Here is a 16312-nt window from a genome sequence, read left to right on the forward strand (position 1 = left end):
TACTACACCACTAAAGCACCGGAAGCACAACTTACGATTCCCCGAGCCACTACACTGACGCCCTGAAGTATTACTCTGCCCCGAGTTACTACACCACCAAGGCGACGGAGGATGACTACGCCTGCTGCCCCATCCTCCAAGGCTCATGCACCCAGGCTCCTAAGTATTGGTTCTGTTCTCATCTACTTATTGCACCGATTTTCCTAAACACTACTTTCTTCCCAGTTGCTACACCGAGTCTCCCGCTGATTGCTACACCGAGTCTCCCGCTGATTGCTACACCGAGTCTCCCGCTGATTGCTACACCGAAGCGGCAAAGTACTACTCCGCCCCGATCTACACAACCATAACAGAGGCGGCCAAATATTGCGCTGTCCCGACTTACTGCACAGAAGCTGCTCTTTCGTACTACGTTGAACAGAAATACTACACTGATTCTCCAGTTCACTACACCACGACCTACGCTACACCGCAGTCCCCAAGTACTACACCGAAGAAACCGCCTACAACAACAACGCATGCTGCCTAGTTTACTACACCGAGGCTCCCGAGTACTACATCACTAAGGCACCGGAATTCTACACGTCTATGTATGCTACCCCTGCCTACTACACCGAGGCCCCGCGTTACTACAACAGTGAAGCGCTCAAGTACTACACTACAACCTGCGCTTCCCCGAGCTACTACACCTACGTCCCGAAGTATTACTGTGCGTAAAAGGAGTCTTCCAAAAAAAAGAAGTGCCCGAACTGCAGTGCCCTATCTGTTACCAACTGCTTTCCTCATCGTGTAACCGATTCGCAATAATGGGTAAGTATTCTTATTTTTACATTGAGTTTTGTATCAATTAGTTTTTTTTTTTCTATTTGTTAATATGCCTGTTAATATTTAATATTAATGTTTCAATTTATTTACTGTTTAGTCAACTATGGTGTCGTGCTCCTGTTGGGTGTTGTATCGTTGATGGCTGGGTCGACTGTTGGTGTAGCGATGTCTCCTTAGTATGGCGGAAACCAAACCGCAACGCCGCCGCCTTCCTACTCAACTTACGCAACGACCAGTTCCTGCACCGATGTCTTCAAGTACTACACCATGTAGGCGACGGATGACACCACATGACTACGTATACTGCCTATCCTACTACACCGAGGCTTTTAAGTATTACTCTGTTCTCAACTACTTATTGCACCGATTTTCCTAAATACTACTCTGTTCCCAGCTGCTACACCGAGGCTCCCGCTGATTTCTCCACCAAGACGGTCGAATACTACACCGAAGCGGCAAAGTACTTTTCTGCCCCAATCTACACAACCACAACTGAGGCGGAGAAGTATTGCGCAGTCCCGACTTGCTACACAAAGCTGCTGTTACCTGCTACGTTGAACAGAATTACTACACCGATGCTCCAGTCTACTACACCACGACTTACACTACACCTAGCTACAACACCGCAGCCCTAAAGTACTACACCGAAGAAGCCGCCTATTACACAACTACGTACGCTGCCTAGTGTACTACGTCGACGAAATTAAGTATTGCCCTGCTCGAAACTACTACCAAACTTCATATTTATTGCAATTTCCACGACTATGTCACCACTGCTCCGACCTATACACCGAAGTTCTGAAGTATTTTTCTGTATGTGTTGAAAGATTGCTGAAATACAAGATTGATTGATAAATCACAAGTTTCTATTATCTCCTTAAGTACTTTCCTCTTGCTGATAATTGCATGATGTGAGAAAATATTTCTGAGTGCTATGTAAACTAACAAACCATTGATCTTGCAAAATACACCAATAACAATTCAAACTCTTACATTTCAATCTCTTTCCATTTTATAAATTAAAATTCAAGTCCCATTTCAATCTTTCCTTTTTATAAATTATCATTAAAATTCAAAAGTCCAAATATTTTGTGTAAATTTACAGCCTACTAATCCTGCTAAGTCCAGACTTTTGTTTTTGAAAAAAAATTTAAAAAATTCCCCTTACAAAAATTTTAAAAAATTACCCCAAAAAAATTTACTGAATATTTTATTGCATGCAAAATTTTATTTTTATAATATTCATATACATATACATTTTTCCTGTGACCCCCAGGGGGGGGGGGCCTGTCGCTTTCTCTACCGCGATAATAACACGATGCAAGTTAGATGCAAGTTATTATTTGTTTGGTGCAGAAAGCTTGTTTTATCTAGCAGTTCTCAACTGTTTCAAACCTGACATTGATCAGGTCGCCTCAGTCATATACTGCATGATTGAATGAAACTCAAAAGACAACAGATCAAACTTTTAACACAGCAACACAAAATATCAATGGCAAAGCAATTTCATATGGCATGGATGAAAACACAAACATGTTTAAGTCAGGAACCCAGATGCCACAGCTCAGCTACAACAGCACAGCAACTTCTGGATTACACTGCAACTGCATGCTGCATACAATGGTTCAATCTGTCTTTGTCACATCTTTCACCATTTGGCTGCAACAAGGTAACCACCAGCATTTGTTTTACCTGTTTAAGAAAAGAAAATTATTTTCGAGAAACACAACTGTGTACACATGCATACTCATTATAACAAAAGAATACAAAAAGTAACAGAAAACTTCGCAGTTCAACAGAATAACTGATATCTGATTCAAAATTTCGATAGTAGCGGAGCGAATTGGTCTTAGTCATGTTAACTAAATCTGTAGTACTTTTGCAAGACATTTTATCAAAATAATTACTTTTCCTGTTGAATGGGGTGAGACGTAAGCCAATGAACAGGCAACGAGACACACGAGGCACGCCATTTCGGAAATGTACAGGCACTTCCCAATTCTGAGTTGAATGATTTGGCAAATTGGTTTCTACGTTCTAAATGACCTGAAAATTTTCACATCAACATTTTACATTCAATAACAATAGGAAATTCACAATAAATACCTTTTAATTTTCATCGTGAGAAACGTCACAACCAACTTCTGCTGCGTCTTGGATCAAAACGGCCGCTAAGCGTCCCTGAAGACACTGGCGCTACCTGGTGGACATCATACAGCCACTTATTCACAGCCACCTAAAAAAGAGGCCCACCTAAAAGGGGTTGCTAAATAAATTTAAAAATTATATAGATGGTAAAATTATAGTATGCGACAGTAGAACTCCTTATTAAAAATACCCGACAATAGAACTCCAGTGCCCGACAGTAGAACTCCACTACGCGACAATAGAACCCCAATATTTTTTTTTTTTACATTATTATTTTCATATATCGTAGTGGAGTTCTACTGATTGAAAAAGTAACCAGGAAAGAATTCTGTACATCTACTAGTTCCGATATGTTATAAAAACTTGGTAATACTGAGTGGGAATTTTTGTTCCAGTTGGATTAGAAGAAAATTGAAAAAAAAAAACTCAGTGGAAGCTGATTAACAATATGGCTATCTTTGAACGGCAACAATTATTTGGAAAGAAGAAATCTTACCCATAATTTTCTACAATTTAATCTAGTCTTAAACTTGTCAATTGAATACAAAATAAAAAAAAACAAACAAAAAATCAAGACTTCCCTAGTTACAACCAATAACATCAATCAAATTACCAATTCAAGAAGTCTTTCTGTTGTGACAATAGGGGATAACAACAGCACAATAAACTGCATGCAGCAGCTGCAGCTCAATTTGACTCCATCATACCTTTCCCACTAGCTGGCTGCAACAAAACCATGTTGATGCTACAACAGCCATGAAGCTTAGACTTTGTCGTGTTCTCAATTTCTGCATCAGTTGGGCAAAGGGATCTCCGTCTTTAACCTAAACATCAACTTATAAAACCTATTGCATTATAGCAGGGAAATTTATCAACAACTTTACTTTACTAGCTCTAAAGTGACGAGATGAGACGTACAGCCGTATAGGTACGGCTATAACAATGGCCGACATTTCGGCAAAATGTGACAGCAGTTTCGACCCAGCACGTCGTTACATTATTTGGGCAAGTGAAATTATATGCCAGATTGCCTGTAAATTCAGATAGAAACGTCTAAGATTAATTGTAATTGAATGTAATAAATCCAAACTAGCATTACCAATTACATTTCATGGCTGAAAATGTAGATCGACATCGCAATTCCGTATGAATTTGGAATACACTTTCAGTCAGAGTCTCGGAAACAAATGGCAAATATTTCGTCCTCGCGAAAACACTCGCGTCACCTGGTGGATGGGGGACAATCCATTTTAGCCACCTACCGACAGCCAAAAGATTTCTCACGATTACCACGTTTGACTGTACGGAACGGATGGTGGATTGCTTTCCGAATTCTGTTTCCGAAGCTTAACATCACGACTCACGAGAAATAAATAATCAGATACACATCACAATAAATAATCAGACACACATCACATACAAATAAATCTGATTAGATTGGGGGTATGGGGGTCACTTTTTTTATCGCTAAAGTTAAAGAAAATTTTAATGATGCATTTTAATAATATTTTCGGGTATTTTAATAATATTTAAAAAAGGAGTTTTTATGTCTCTGGAGTTCTACTGTCGCATACAAAAAATTTTAAAAAATTATTTAAAATATTGGGGTTCTATTGTCGGAGGAGTTCTTCCGTCTTTGGAGTTCTACGGTTGCCATATCTAACCAAACTATCTGTTAACTTAATACTATATCATTTATATATTCAAATCATGTACTTTACAACCTATAACCATATTTTTATTTACCTATCAACACATTATTTATATATTCATATTTATAATCTAATCTCCACAGCTAACTCACTTGTGGCCGAGTTGTAGGCATTAAACTTTTCAGTTCTCTTTTCGTTTCAGTTCAGTTTTCAGTACATTGTTTTCCAATATTTCCATTATAGCAGTAAGTATTCATTTTATCCTTAATGTAATAAAATTACAAAGAAAGTATAAGACAACCGAAAGAAGTACTGAAAGAATTTTTTTTTTCAATGAAAATGTTGAAGATCCTAGCATCCTACTCCTTTATCACCTGATCCAGGATAAAAGGGGAAATAATCACATAGCACTCGAGAGTATCCTACATAATTATATTGAAATTGATATAAATTTACTTTATTTCTTCTAAAAATAGTAACTCGTCAGCCATTGAATAGGCCTAAAGCCCTAAGTCCTGTTTACTACTGTCCAGCTTGCACTGCTTCACTCGATGCATTCCAGACGACACCATCGAAATTGGAAATTCCCAATGTTTTCACTTGTCAGTAACAAGGTATTCTCGTCTTTTTCAGTTTAACGTAGAAACGACCTTTGTCATAAACGCTCGGAGGTAACTACAAGTTAACTACTCTTTTAACATCTGCAATTGACACACTATTCAGCTTCAACCTTTGTCATTTAGATCTTGCGTAGCGCTTTAGTTGTAGAACAGCATTGGGATAACAATTTTATAGGAGGGGAAGTGGGTCGGGGTAACGGCTCATAATTTTCAAGATCGACATCGACCAGATTGCGATAAGTTAATTTTTTTGGAAATTGGGATCTATTAAGCCAGTGCTCCGATACAGATGTGAAGCTTTAGATGTGTCCTAAATAATGATGGAAGAACTCGCTAATAATATTTCGTGACGGAAATGAATCGCTCCATTATAAATCGTTAAAATTATACAGTTTTACTATTTAGTTACGTTACACCCATGAATGTATACACAAACCTCTTGATAATTCACTTAAATTGTCTAATTTATTAAGTACATTTCTAGTAACACCGAGCAATACAGCGAGAGTAGCATATAACAGAGTAGACCATGTTACCATTTCTCCGTGTTCTTTAAACTGATTAACTAAATCAGCCTTGACATGACATAAAATGGATTTCCAAGATATAAATTTATTTCCTTTTGGAAATAAAGCAGAACGTAAGAACCATTATTATTTTATTTTGCTGAAAATAACTTACCTTATCATTTATTTGCTCACGAGTTCAGTGCAAAGTTTATGGCCGATCATTTCCAGTTTCTTTCCTGAACACCTTACATCTTCTGTATAATGAATGACTAACTTTAATTCGTCCATTAGTGAACATAGCAACGCTAGACATAAATGCAATGATCTTAACTATATTGTGAACCATCACCATTTCCACATTCACTTGCATTGGACATTCTAGTAGCAAACAAAAAAAAAAACCTAACCAACCCATCAAGCGCTTAATCTGTAGTCCCAGAAAAACACACCTGTTTTCGATTTATAACACTACTGAAGCTTATTAATTAAATAATGAAGAACCTTACCACACAGCCAAAATTAACCTCAGCTGGAGCATTCTCACCACTAACAGTCCTCTTAATAAGAGAATTGATTTTGGATATGTGGTAAGGTATGCAAATATGATCTTCCAGAATGTGTATTGACCATCATGTGTATCAAGGCAGCCAACAGTTTCAGAAGAAGAATCCCAGAATCTTTCCTCCTACATGTTTCCTCTTTGCTTCTTCATGATCCATGATTCCGGCTGATGTGGTCATAACAACATACCTGAACAAAAATATCTTGATATAGTTTACGAAACCATTTGTGCTAGAAGCTTTACATACCCAAACTGGCGTGAAGGCAGCAAGTCATTTGACCATTTCTCAATGTCCCTGATAGGTACATCAAAACGAGGAGAGATGACACCACACTTGTTAAGACGTCCTGTCAGATTAACTACAATCTTTCCGGCACGGTGATCATCAACAATTTCGAATTCACCGATGTAACCTAGGCGAAAGAATCATCATTTAGAACAAATTATAATTACATATTTTCGTCCACGTTTACCATGTTTCATCATGACCGTCAAAAACTTCACGATAACTTTGGAGCACGGCCGGATGAGGACCTGGCGTTTGCCTCGCTTTTCTGCGTTGTTAATGCTTTTCAAGGCATCGGCCAAAACGTTCATGCGCACCATTTTGATATAAAATCACACCTAAATAAAGAAGAAAACCGGTTGAAGTTAGTTGTCATTAAGGATTCACAAACCAACACTTTCGACGAAAGCAGTAAGACTTTATAACAAATTACAACAGCTAAATAGAAAGAAGACTATTCAAAATTATTACTTTTAATGGAAGATGAAAAGAAATTTCACTCGATATAAACGGATGAAATAAAAATTACCTGGCTTCCAAGAGGGAACGAAGAGGCGCTCACACACAAGTGAAAGAGAAGAAGTTGTTTCACGGCAAAGCTCGACGAGATTTTGTTGCCAGATTGCAAAGTGTCATCTGAATTCTCTATATTATTTTTTAAAGGAAAAATTATATTTTAATATCGTGCTCCAAATCTTTATTTAAATTTTATAATTTTGCATATTTACATGATTTAATATGATTTATTAATAGAACCATTTATTTCAGTAAAAAGTTGAAAAATTATTGTTTCATCAGTCAGCCACTAGGAGTGAAACGAAAATAAGGAAAGAAAAACATCCTGTGATTACAAACAAACAAATATGGGATTTGGAGCTAATAAAGTTGTTTCTTATTTTCATGATCAAGATGTTGGAAATTTTCATTATGGTATGATCTTTCTTAGTCCAAAGTTCGAACAAGTGATCACATATTTTTTTTTGATTTTTTCACAGGACCACTCCATCCGATGAAACCACAAAGGTTGGCAGTAACCCACAGCTTGGTTTTACACTATGGAATGTATAAAAAAATGCAAGTTTACAGACCTTACCGAGCATCAGCCCATGACATGTGCAGGTAACTTTTAAAATTAGTTACTTTTAAGAAAACTGTTCTATTTACTCCCTTTCACAAAACAATTGATCAACAAAACAACAAGTGTCAACATTCATCAATATAAAAAATGGATTTGACATGAAATAATGTAAAATTTTTACTCTGTTAACACAGGTTTCACTCAGAAGACTATATTGAATTCCTACAAAGGGTTTCTCCACAAAATATTCAAGCATTTAGTAAATGTTTGGGTCAGTTTAATGTTGGTGATGACTGGTATATACATATATAAATATATTTTTTTTTAAGGATAATCTTTACGACCTAATCTTACTTATTACTTACAGTCCTGTTTTTGATGGACTATTTGATTTCTGTTCAATGTACACTGGAGCCTCACTGGAAGGGGCCACCAAATTAAATCATGGAAGCACAGACATTGCAATCAATTGGTCTGGAGGACTTCACCATGCTAAAAAATTTGAAGCTTCTGGGTTTTGTTATGTAAATGATATAGTGATTGCTATATTGGAACTTTTGAAGTAAGATTTCACATAATATCCAAGGTTACCACTTAAAAAAGATGTCTGGTTTTCTATATAGATATCACCCTCGTGTTCTATACATTGACATCGATATTCATCACGGGGATGGTGTTCAAGAGGCCTTTTACTTGACTGATCGAGTGATGACTGTTTCTTTTCACAAATATGGAAACTATTTCTTTCCTGGAACAGGTCTTTTTCAAAATGTCTAGAACTAACTTAAACAGAATTGACCAAGCAATATTTTAACTAATTGATTAGGAGACATGTATGAAATTGGAGCAGAATGTGGTCGCTACTATTCCGTGAACATCCCTCTAAAAGAGGGCATTGATGATCAAAGTTACCTTCAAGTTTTCAAACCAGTTATTCAGGTACACAGATTTTCACTGGCATTGAAAGAAAGGAAACATTTTATTTTAATTTTTTTATCCAGTATGTGATGGAGTTTTATCAGCCCACTGCAATCGTTCTTCAGTGTGGAGCTGATTCATTAGCCAATGATCGGTTGGGATGCTTCAATCTCAGTACAAAAGGACATGGGTACTCTAGTTATTCCACGATTCAGCTTTTAAAGCGATTGATTAACTTTCATTCGATTTTTTCAGAGAATGTGTAAAATTTGTAAAAGATTTCAACGTTCCTTTGCTTGTACTTGGAGGTGGAGGATACACTTTAAGGAATGTTGCTAGATGCTGGACGTACGAAACTTCGTTACTAGTTGACGAAGGCATCAGTAACGAACTACCTTACAATGGTAAATAACATAACTTGAATTGATTTGGTTTATTTGTTTTCTAAAATGAATTTTACCTTTTTTGTTTAGAATATTTCGAGTACTTTGCTCCCGATTTCTCGCTACATCCCGACGTTGTAACGCGCCAAGAAAACGCGAATAGTAAACAATATTTGGAAACCATTACTAAAACTATCCATGAGAATTTAAGGATGATAGAACACGCTCCTAGGTATAAATACATATCCTTATCCAAATTCATCTTATAACGAATGTTGTAATTTCTATGCAGTGTAATGATGCAAGACGTTCCACCTGACCTTTTAAATTTCGAGGAAGCGGAAGAGTTAGATCCTGATGTTCGTCTGCATCAGCAAGAAGAGGATAAAAGGTAAGCTCCTCCTAAAATGTGAAATGCTAGAATATTATTACTAATTACTTTGTATGTTTCAACATTCACAGGATAGAGCCAGATAATGAATACTATGACGGAGAGAAAGACCAAGATAAAGATGGCACGACAGCCGATTCCTAAAATTTCCAATCCAAATTTCACTTCGTGGAATAAATGCCATCTTAAATTGTTACCGATTTTCTTTTATTTAAAAAAAGGCATTGCTCATTCTCAGTCTGACTCGCATCTTTTCGGCACATTGACATACAATACAAAGTTTTGGATCGACGCAAAAAAACGGCATAACATGATTAATCAGTGTCGTAATTTGAGTCTCCCTCGTCAACTTCCCCACCTTCTTCATCCTCTTCGTCTTCTTCATCGTCAACATCGCCATCATCATCGCCTTCCTCTGAAAGGGCTTCAGGCATCATGAAGAACTGGAGGGGATTTGGCCAAATTTCATCCTTCAGAATCTGTTATAAAGAACATGTGTTACATTCTTTCTACACACAAAATTCCATCTTTACTTACATCAGCAATTTCATCAAGGTTGGAATGATTTGAATCAGTAAACCAGGAAAAGAAAGAGTTTTCAAATGCCTTCCTCTTTCTGGATCCTTTTTCTGAATTATCATTTAGGATATTTTTGCCTGGTTTCCACTTGATTGGGGTGACTACACTTTTGGGTTGACCACTGACTTCCAGACGGTACTCCTTTACCAAGGTATCATTTTCAAAGTAGGGATTGTTTGGATCAAACTTCAGGATGATCTTGTAACCATTTTTTATGTCTTCAAACTCTTCAATCAATAAATTTTGCAAGTATTGGAGACAGTGTTGTTGGTCTTCAGGAATACTCAGGGACAGTTGAGGATGATTCATAAACTGAAATTATAAAAACAACAATCATTAAAATATATCTTGAGCAAAAAATAATCAAATGTATGTTAACCAAAGTATACAGGTGCACACAACTATGATTAAAATGTGGAGAAATTACCGCTGTGATCCAAAACCTTGGAACTTTGGCTATGATCTCTGCCCGTTTGCTGTAATGTGGCTTTCTGAGTGTATTGAAGCGAACTTCAACTGCAAGAATTTCTTCTGAGGCTTGCTCATTGAGACTATCAATCTGGCTTTGGCAATCATCGATTTCCTCGAGTGCTGCCTGGTAAAGAGCGTCGTCTTCAGTCGCCTCTGGAGACATTTCTTCTTTCTCAGCTTTTTTGGCTCGTTTCTCTTCCGGAGCGCCGTTATTTGACATCTTGGTTCTTTCTTTGAATAAACAACACACTTAAATAAAATAAATCAAAGCTGTGTTCAATTAAAACGAATATTACCGGAGAAAAATCTGTTCGTATAACGCTTCCTCTTCGTGGCAAAGTACGTCTTCTGCTAGACGATGCCAAATTTATTTTTGTTTCAAGTCCAACCCGCCACGCGAGCGAAGGAGCGAAGGTTGCGGCAGGTTGCGGCAGCCTTCGAGTCGACTACCGAGCAACCGAGCATAACTTGTTACTTTGGAACACAGGAATAATACATTTTAATTTCGATAATAATAATATTATATCTCTCGCATAGAAGTCACTATTATGTTACCAGGCATAGTGCTGAGAGATTGAAAATGTCAAGAAGAATGGCGACCAAATTTAAATTTTGTAAGGCCATTAAGTCAACTACTTGAAATTCATTTATTCAATAGAGGAAAGTAACTAGCATTGCAGTCAGTAAGAAAACACTCATTTTGTAATGTAGATCTCTATATGCACACAATCCCATCTATTATGTTCTCGATCAAACTGTGGGCACACACAGCGCTGATCCAAAATGCCACTGAAATATATAATTTATTTAGCTATTTACGTTAGTATTGCTGCAAGAAATACACTGAAATTCAATTTTAAAATATTTAAAAGCCTGTTTTAAAGTACGTAACATAAGCAATGGTACACACACATTGAATATTCCAATCTGTCGGAGTCCGAAGTTATTTGGTTCAATATGTTAAAAAAAAACGACTGTGAACCGAATTGATGGTGTACACGACTACTATCAGATGTTATGTGATATGATGCAGAATGACGTAGTACAAACTTCAAATCATCTATCGTCTGACACTTTTATTATCTTTACATAAGCCCTACATCCTTGTTTGTACATGTTCTCTAAATATGCCTATACTGTGTGTATCACATTTGTTTTGGTCATTTGAGATTGAACCTTTCGTGAGTCTTGAAAGCCGAGCCAGAATTAGGAAAAATGAAGCATTCATTTCTCTTAATATTGATTGCAATGCTGGCTGCTTCCACGGCTGCAGCAGCACCGTCATCCACCAAAAGAGCCGGCCGAGCTGGGGAAGATCTACGTCTACCGCGAGATATTTTACCCCGTTTGTACGAGGTAACTTTGCTGCCCATTCTCAGCGAAGGAAATTTCACGACCGAGGGTTCAGTCAGCATTTCTGTCGATTGTATTCAAGCTACTAATAACATTACGTTGCATATCGCTGATATCCTTTTCAATCCTGCTGATGTGACGGTGAGTTAAACAGCAAGTCAACAGCTGCGAATTAACAATTAAATTAAAAAAGTTCTTTGTTCAATGCAGCTAACCGATTTGACCACGAGTCAATTGGTGGGAATCAGCAATGTTGCCGAGGATAAAATCCGCCAATTCCTGGTTGTGACGACGAACGTTCAGCTGTTAGCTGGGCGTCAATATCGTCTTTCTCTGACTTTCACTTCCATTCTCAACAATGAGCTGCGTGGATTCTACCGTTCCAGCTACAATGAAAATGGCGCAGTGAAATACATGGCCGTTTCGCAGATGCAGCCGACCGATGCCCGGAGAGCATTCCCTTGCTTCGACGAGCCTAACATGAAGGCTAATTTCACAATGAAACTCGGCCGTCTGACGACACAGCTGTCGACATCAAACATGCCTGTCAAGGAAACAACGCCCATGTCAGTTATTTTATACAATAATACCATTCTACTTTTATGTTTACAAGTTTTGGAGAATTTCAATCAACTGTGACCAATTTCGCAGTGCGGGCAGACCTGGCTACGTGTGGGATCTATTTGAAACTTCGTTCCCTGTTTCGACTTATCTGGTGGGTATGATGGTTTCTGAGTTCACCTACATCGATTCACCACCCGGACTCAGCACAACGCCCTTCCGTATTTGGACCAGACCGGAAGCTGTCAGCCAAGCAGAGTAGAAACTTGATTTTTTATGAGATATCGTACAGACAATGTACGTTTAATGGATTTTATTTTGTTTAAAAAATTACAGATACGCTAGTCGAATTGGTCCTCAGGTATTGACGTTTTACGAAGATTATTTTCAAATCCCTTTCCCACTTCCGAAGCAAGATATGGTCGCTCTGAAAGATTTGTCTTTTGGTGGGATGGAAAACTGGGGAATGATTACTTACAGGTACACATACCATTTAGATATAGAAAATACGGGAATCCCTATTTATAAATTAGCGGTGGCTTTTAAACTAATAGGGAAACTGCTCTGCTTTTTGACCCTGTCAAGTCATCCGAGTCGGACAAGCAGAGAGTTACTACGGTTGTTGCCCATGAGTTGGCCCATCAATGGTAAATTATAATCAGGATAAACTTTCTAGTCGAACTTTTTAAAAATGACAATATTTTCCACAGGTTCGGAGATTTGGTTACGATGGACTGGTGGAGTGATCTGTGGCTTAACGAAGGTACGGCATTTAATTCTGTGAGAAAAATTTAAAAACCTAGCGCAATAACAAACCTTTTAAACGATCAGGGTTCGCAAGTTATTTGGAATATCTAGGCGCTGATTTTGTAAGTTCAATTCTGTAAATCGTCAAGTCGATGTCCCCGTAAACGACTGTGGGATATCTCATCTAAAATAATTAAATTTAGTTTACACCATTTGTAAACGGACCCACCAAGTTAATGAATTAATTTTGAAGGTCGAGCCCGAATTCGGAATGATTGAACAAACTATTATCAACGACGTTCAAGACGTCTTTGGCATAGACGCCCTCGAGTCATCGCATCCAATTTCGGTGGAGGTTAACGACCCAAATGAAATCAACGAGCTGTTTGATGACATTTCGTACGGAAAAGGTAGATCCTCCTTTCATTCTGGATCCAAAAGCTAATAAATTGTTTTAATAATAACCATTGAATGAGAAGGCGCTTCTATTATCCGGATGTTGAACAAATTTCTGGGCGAGCAGTCATTCCGCGCAGGTCTGACTAATTACCTCAACTCAAAGTAGGTCCAGATAAAAAAATATTGTGCAAGTAATTCAACGATCATTTTTGAAACGATTGTGCCTATTTCTTCATGAAGGAAATACAGCAACGCAGTTCAAGATGATTTATGGGCAGCTTTGACAGCCCAGGCTCTTGCTGATAACGTTAGTTTACCGATCGACGTCCGAACCATCATGAACACCTGGACTTTGAAAATGGTACCATATTGGGAAATTTGCCTATTCATCTTGGGTACATCCTGTTTATATCCGTCTGTTTAAATTAGGGTTATCCAATCGTCACTGTCGTGCGCGATTACGCTGCGCAGACCGCCGTTATCTCCCAAGTAAATATTTGATTATTTTCCCAATGAATGATTTTTTTTTTAATAATAAGAATTTGATGGACAACAGGCACGATTTTTGCTGAGATCCAATCCCAATTCGACAGACCAAACCGTCTACCGCTGGTGGATTCCTCTCACTTACACGACTGATTTCAGCCAGCCCCAAAAATCATCTTGGATCCCTTACGAGCAGACAGCCATTCAAATAAGTAATGTCGGAGCCAGCAATCAATGGGTCATTTTCAACGTCGACGAAGTCGGTAAGAAGGAATATGTCACACAAAACAAGACTGTGAAAACAATTGTGATCGACATTGACACGCACTGCAGGTTTCTATCGGGTGAATTACGACGAAACAAACTGGAATCTGATCGTCTCTCAACTGCTCTCAAATTTTCAACAAATTTCTCTAATTAATCGAGCCCAGCTGCTTGATGACAGTTTGAATATCGCGCGAGTCAACGCTTTACCCTACTCTGTGTCATTAGGGTTGACCCAGTATCTGACAAAGGAGCAAGATTATATCCCGTGGATGTCGGCCCTCACCGGATTGAGTTACCTCGATCTCATGTACATCCGAACGGCGGGATACGTCGAGTTTCAGGTATAATAGTGTGACGCGAAATCATCGCTCAGAGAAAAAAAGAATCATTTTGTTAATGATGGCTGGATAGGGTTACTTGACGAAACTGGTGACGCCACTCTACGATTACGTCAAATTCAACGACACCGTAGGCGATTCCCACTTGCTCATCTACACAAGAGTCACAGCAGTGAAATGGGCATGCAAATTACAAATAGGAGATTGCGTGTCTAGTTCAATCAATTTTTATCAAGCTTGGATGAACGATCCAGCAAATCCCACGTAATAAAAAAAAAACCCCAATATATTTGAATTTTATTCGTCAAATGTTTGTAACGGTTTTTGGGGTGCGATTGACAGTATAGTTCCAGTCAATCAAAAGTCAACCATTACTTGTACGGCCATTGCTAACGGAGGCAATGCGGAGTGGGACTTTGCCTTCCAGCGCTACTTGGACTCTAATGTGGCAGCTGAATCCTCCAAACTGCTTTTCGGACTAAGCTGCTCCACTGATCCTGTCGTACTCCAAAAGTGATCATAATCAGCCCACTTTGTTAAATTGCCTTCAAGTAATTATAATTTGTTGTATTAGCTTGTTGGAAATGAGTTTAGATCCGAATTCTGGTATCCGACGTAACGACGCCAGCAGCGTCTTTATTAATGTTGGTTCCAACCCCGTTGGGCGTGATCTCACCTTCAATTTTATTCAAACTCGTTGGTCGGAAATGGTAGCCTTGTAAGTATTGACAGACACAAACTCATTTCCACAATTTCCAATTGTAATTTGTATTCGGTTTCGTGTTCCAGTTTCCCCAGTTTGTACGACCTGGCGCGCATAGTCGACTCCGTATCGGAGGGCTTCAACACCCCGACGGAAGTGCAAGAGGTACCGTATTCTACTACAACCTCATGAATAGCTTCTAATTTTGTCATTATTTATCGATTTTTCAATTGTTTTTTTTGTTTTTCGGGGTTGGGTGAGCAGTTGAAACAGTTGCAAGCCGACCACGCCGACGAACTCGGGACCGCCGCCCGAGCCCTTGATCAATCGATTGAACGAGCTGAATCCAATGTAGAATGGATGTCACTCCATTATCAGGAAGTTTTGGATTGGATCCAACGGAATCCGTAAACAAATGTGTAAAACAAGCTAGCCGAAAACACCATTAATATTGATAAACAGCTGACCGAGGAAAAGACAGTGCAGTCTATAGATCCATCAGTGTGACTATTGTTTACAAGTTGAGACAGAACATCAAGGGTAGACACGGCGCAGTGGTGGTGGTAGTAATACACGGTGGAAATGCAAGCACGTCTACAGATACAAACACAAACAAAACTGGGTGGTCATTACTCATTAGTTTTTCGTGTAAACAGCCGAGCCGACCGCCGTCGGCTCTAATAACAAACGGAGCATTGTGTATGTCATATCCCTCAGCCCCGTTATGTGTGTGTATAACGACCGCAATAGTCGGCGGAGAAGCTAGAGCAGGACATCCTACCACACATCCAGGAGCTGGCGAAACACGTGTGCTATTAACGGAATGAGAAAAGGGATAATGGAAGACGATCCATCTCGTTTTGTGTGTGTTGCGTATATACTGCTGTCCTGCTGCCCGAGCGTCATCAATACAATTAAAAGATGGTTCAGCAACGGCCGACGTCTAGTACGTACGCATGACTATATCGAGATGATACTGAATACATCATAAAAGGAGAAGGTGTGCTTGTTGGGGGCGGGATGTTGATGACGTCAG

At 38.6% G+C, this 16312-nt stretch overlaps 4 protein-coding genes and 2 long non-coding RNA genes across 7 annotated transcripts; 3 read left to right on the plus strand and 3 right to left on the minus strand.

Annotated features, from left to right (window-relative positions):
* Positions 1-1104: 1104 nt before the first annotated feature.
* Positions 1105-1687, plus strand: LOC124312199. Its single transcript, XR_006910331.1, has 2 exons — positions 1105-1158; positions 1220-1687. It is a non-coding gene; the product is annotated as an uncharacterized LOC124312199 (long non-coding RNA).
* A 346-nt stretch (positions 1688-2033) lies between these two features.
* Positions 2034-3872, minus strand: LOC124312223. The gene is made up of 5 exons (XR_006910409.1): positions 3858-3872; positions 3587-3797; positions 2932-3091; positions 2733-2871; positions 2034-2517 (listed from the first exon to the last, which is right to left on the minus strand). It is a non-coding gene; the product is annotated as an uncharacterized LOC124312223 (long non-coding RNA).
* Positions 3873-6357: 2485 nt separating this feature from the next.
* LOC124312188 (40S ribosomal protein S15Aa) lies at positions 6358-7223 on the minus strand. Its single transcript, XM_046776698.1, has 4 exons — positions 7132-7223; positions 6790-6940; positions 6564-6729; positions 6358-6504 (listed from the first exon to the last, which is right to left on the minus strand). The coding sequence occupies exons 2-4, from the start codon at positions 6920-6922 to the stop codon at positions 6411-6413; spliced, it is 393 nt and encodes a 130-aa protein (XP_046632654.1). The 5' UTR covers positions 6923-6940; positions 7132-7223; the 3' UTR covers positions 6358-6410.
* Positions 7224-7388: 165 nt separating this feature from the next.
* LOC124312125 (histone deacetylase 3-like) lies at positions 7389-9568 on the plus strand. Its single transcript, XM_046776612.1, has 11 exons — positions 7389-7532; positions 7598-7721; positions 7875-7976; positions 8048-8242; positions 8304-8437; positions 8507-8619; positions 8682-8788; positions 8854-9002; positions 9072-9213; positions 9274-9372; positions 9444-9568. Exons 1-11 carry the CDS (start codon positions 7466-7468, stop codon positions 9514-9516), a joined length of 1305 nt encoding a protein of 434 aa, XP_046632568.1. The 5' UTR covers positions 7389-7465; the 3' UTR covers positions 9517-9568.
* Positions 9563-10855, minus strand: LOC124312165 (protein SET-like). 2 transcript variants are annotated; one of them, XM_046776662.1, is made up of 4 exons: positions 10719-10855; positions 10379-10653; positions 9910-10263; positions 9563-9851 (listed from the first exon to the last, which is right to left on the minus strand). In XM_046776662.1, the coding sequence occupies exons 2-4, from the start codon at positions 10640-10642 to the stop codon at positions 9687-9689; spliced, it is 783 nt and encodes a 260-aa protein (XP_046632618.1). In that variant the 5' UTR covers positions 10643-10653; positions 10719-10855; the 3' UTR covers positions 9563-9686. The 2 variants fall into 2 exon arrangements, with proteins under 2 accessions (XP_046632618.1, XP_046632619.1); XM_046776663.1 differs by having other exon boundaries at positions 10379-10649; positions 10719-10828.
* Positions 10856-11572: 717 nt separating this feature from the next.
* On the plus strand, positions 11573-15864 carry LOC124312065 (aminopeptidase N-like). Its single transcript, XM_046776503.1, has 18 exons — positions 11573-11916; positions 11986-12341; positions 12427-12594; positions 12673-12816; positions 12891-12983; positions 13047-13099; positions 13168-13205; positions 13337-13493; positions 13563-13644; positions 13723-13843; positions 13912-13971; positions 14039-14231; positions 14302-14576; positions 14647-14837; positions 14916-15086; positions 15148-15291; positions 15363-15441; positions 15541-15864. The coding sequence occupies exons 1-18, from the start codon at positions 11638-11640 to the stop codon at positions 15685-15687; spliced, it is 2751 nt and encodes a 916-aa protein (XP_046632459.1). The 5' UTR covers positions 11573-11637; the 3' UTR covers positions 15688-15864.
* The last annotated feature ends 448 nt before the right edge of the window (positions 15865-16312 follow it).

The sequence above is a fragment of the Daphnia pulicaria genome, chromosome 8 (genome assembly GCF_021234035.1).
Source record: "Daphnia pulicaria isolate SC F1-1A chromosome 8, SC_F0-13Bv2, whole genome shotgun sequence".
Lineage (NCBI taxonomy): Eukaryota > Metazoa > Arthropoda > Branchiopoda > Diplostraca > Daphniidae > Daphnia > Daphnia pulicaria.